At 43.2% G+C, this 3,002-nt stretch overlaps 1 protein-coding gene across 1 annotated transcript; it reads right to left on the bottom strand.

The window, feature by feature from the left end:
• Positions 1–467: 467 nt before the first annotated feature.
• On the bottom strand, positions 468–2,200 carry LOC122078361 (probable aspartyl protease At4g16563). The gene has a single exon (XM_042644326.1). The coding sequence runs from the start codon at positions 2,131–2,133 to the stop codon at positions 760–762; it is 1,374 nt and encodes a 457-aa protein (XP_042500260.1). The 5' UTR covers positions 2,134–2,200; the 3' UTR covers positions 468–759.
• Between the last annotated feature and the right edge of the window lie 802 nt (positions 2,201–3,002).

Here is a 3,002-nt window from a genome sequence, read left to right as displayed (position 1 = left end):
CTGGTCCCTTTCAAGCTAAAGAGAGTGAGTTTTCCAATTGAGATACTATCTAGTAATAGACTCAAAAACTAACATGCCTCAAAATTTCAGAGTATAATTCAGATCTCTCTCTCTATAAATAGTATTAATCTATTATTCGAAAATTTGGTGGTTGGGATATCGTTTTCATGCCGTGCTTTATATAGGTTCAAGGGGTGTAGGAACACTTGTTTTGATTAGCATTCTTACTCATGAAATGAAAAAGACTAAACCCTTCATTTACTGTGAAGACGAAGACTATGGTCATCATGTGGGCCAATGAATAGATAAAGGATTTCGAGTTACATATTGAATCGAATTTTTTCCTTCACCCTCTTCATCCAGGGTGAAGGAAAAAATCCTCTCATTCATTCATGGCTATCATTGCACTTTGTTGCGTGTTAGAAAATAATGAAGCATTTTGGACCTCCAAAACACAAAGGGACACATAACTATAAGTCTCCAACAATAGATTCATGGGTGAAAAGAAAAACTTTCTCCTGACAAATTATATATCCAATAAAATCTCCTACGCTAACCCCCTCATCGCCCACTCCCAACCCTAAAAGTTAAGTTTTTCTTGAGTTTTGTAGACTTCTAATTTTCCAAAAGAAGATTCCAAAACAATGGTTTTCTATCTAGTTTAAAGTCCTCAGTATAGACCTAGTCTATCAAATCATAACCCAAGGGCAAATGAGCTTGAGACCGATACGATACGACACTATTACCGTTGCCATGACTTTAGCCGCAACTCTGCTGCCGAAACCCTAACCTCTGGTTCTCCAAATCATACTCCACATAGAAATTCTGCTGCTGATAATTCCCCAATATAATCGACGGCCCACCCGATATTTCGGGCCCGTCCGTCACCACCGTCATGCACACCACACCGGTGTTCCCAAGGAACGAGTAATAATTTGCTAACGGCAAAGCCATCTTAGCTCCTCCCTTGAAGTGGAAAACCAGTTCGGGTAACGATACGTTCTTTTCGGCCGATACATCGAAACAAGGCCGCAAACCAGTGAGCACTTCAATGTAGAGAGCTCTCTTGTAACTCTTCACTTGGGTCTCGAACTCCCTTGCCACTAAATCGAACATTTCCTTCTCCATAAAAGTAAACGTCGACCCTGAATCTATGATCGTTCCACCATTGCCGTCAGATCCCAGTGATAGATACTTGTAAGGAATCTTAACCTTTTTCCCTCCGACGGTGATTTTTCTGAGTCCGACGTAGTAGTAGACGGAGAATGCAGGGTTTCCGGTGATTGGGTTCTTCACGAATGGTGTGTAACTGATGCTGGTGATCTTGTCGTCTCCGTCCAAGACAAGTAGGCTGCTCTCGTTGGTATCGTCGAGGTTGTGAGAGAGGAGACAGTAAGAGAATTTCTTCAGGTGGAGCTGCGACGGTAGCGACGTCGGGCCTCGCCCGAATCCGGCGATTCCACAGGGTTGGCTTGCAGACAAAACAGAGCACCCGACGACGAAATCAGGTACTTTTTTCTCGGGAAAGTCCAGCGTTTCTGAGAGCAGAAAACCTCCAGTGGATCCAGACCCGTAGATGATAATGTAAGGAGGGCAAATCTGAGAGCAATTTCTCGAATTGGGTTCGCAACCACTGCATCTCTTTTGAACTTTGGAACTGTGAATCCAACCACATTTTGGGTTCTCGCAGCTTATAGTCTTGGAGGAAGATGACAATTTGGGGATGAAAGTTGAGATGTTTGAGGGGTTCTGGTTTCGGAAAAAACAGTTACTACATACATAACGGTGAGTACAGGGGAACCAGACCAGATCACTCCCTGTATCCATGACGAAAGAGACGGTTTGAGGTGGTGTACCGAAGCTGAGGGGAATGGAGTATCCTCCATAGCTCTGAGGGAAAAGAGGGGTCTTGGAGACAAGGGAACTCTGAGGATTCTTGAGGTTTCGTGCTCTGATTAGAGAGGCAGAAGCGATGAAACTAAGATTCTTCCACGGATCCGAAGATGGGTTCTTGTTGAATTGCAAGAGGGAGAGTGTTACAGTGGTGGATTTATTATCTGCTAACGAAGAAATGGAAGGGAAAAGGGAGAGAAGAGAGAAAAGACAGAGGAACCCAGAAAGATAAGAAGCCATTCTGTGGAGAGAAGAGTTCAATACTAAGAGACAGAAGCCTCGTTAGTGCACGTTTTGTATGTTGTTGAAGGCGCCAGGAACAGGATGGAGTATGAGTAGGACTGTAGGAGTGGGAATCGGATTCGCCAGACAAAAGACCAAATAAAGAAATGCCCTTGTTTTGGTTAGGAATATCAGAATTGCCACTTTAGAGTATATGATTCCGTGGATTGGGATATCAATTCATGCTTGCGAATCAGAGCCGTCCGATGACAGTATCTTCTCAATTACATGGGCCCACAAGAGAATGTGAGAACTGCGGTGTTTCTGAGGTATCTCTTCATCAGTAATTTCCGGGAAATGTGGGGGAATTGTGTATGTCAAAGGTGGAATGTTTTTGGTAATTTCAAAGGTGGAATGTGATTCGCCCAAAAGAGATTATAGCCGTTAACAAGGAAGACTTAAGCTGTTTCGGTCGGTGATCGCCCATTGGTGGAGTCTTTTGACATGGCATGCTGTGTGGACCAGGGAACGACCGAAGCAACTTGACTACTTGTCTCTTTCCGGTATATGACCCTTGAGGGCGCTCGACACGTGAAGGTCATTCTCACATTCACTGGCCACTCGTCTACGCACACACGGTTCTTAGTGTCAGCATCGGATGAGTCGTTACGGTTCTACTGTATCCAATATATATATATATATATATATTAGGAATACTGTACCTAATTTAAATATCTGCCGGATCCTTAGTGAGGGACCTTTTTTTTTTACCTAAATATTATAGAGGTAAGAATAAAGAGGGGGACATAGTCCGCCTTATCGCAATCTAAATAAGGGAAAAATTATCTTCTAAAAATTGATCACCCAACTTTATCTTCCCTTATGAT

Source organism: Macadamia integrifolia, chromosome 5 (assembly GCF_013358625.1).
Source record: "Macadamia integrifolia cultivar HAES 741 chromosome 5, SCU_Mint_v3, whole genome shotgun sequence".
In the NCBI taxonomy this organism is placed as follows: Eukaryota; Viridiplantae; Streptophyta; class Magnoliopsida; order Proteales; family Proteaceae; genus Macadamia; species Macadamia integrifolia.
The sequence above is the reverse complement of the archived record's forward strand: the minus strand, read 5'-3'. Positions and strand labels throughout refer to the sequence as shown.

Excerpts from the sequence above, each read along its gene's own strand:
- LOC122078361 (XM_042644326.1), bottom strand. The coding sequence starts at position 2,133 with ATGGCTTCTTATCTTTCTGGGTTCCTCTGTCTTTTCTCTCTTCTCTCC.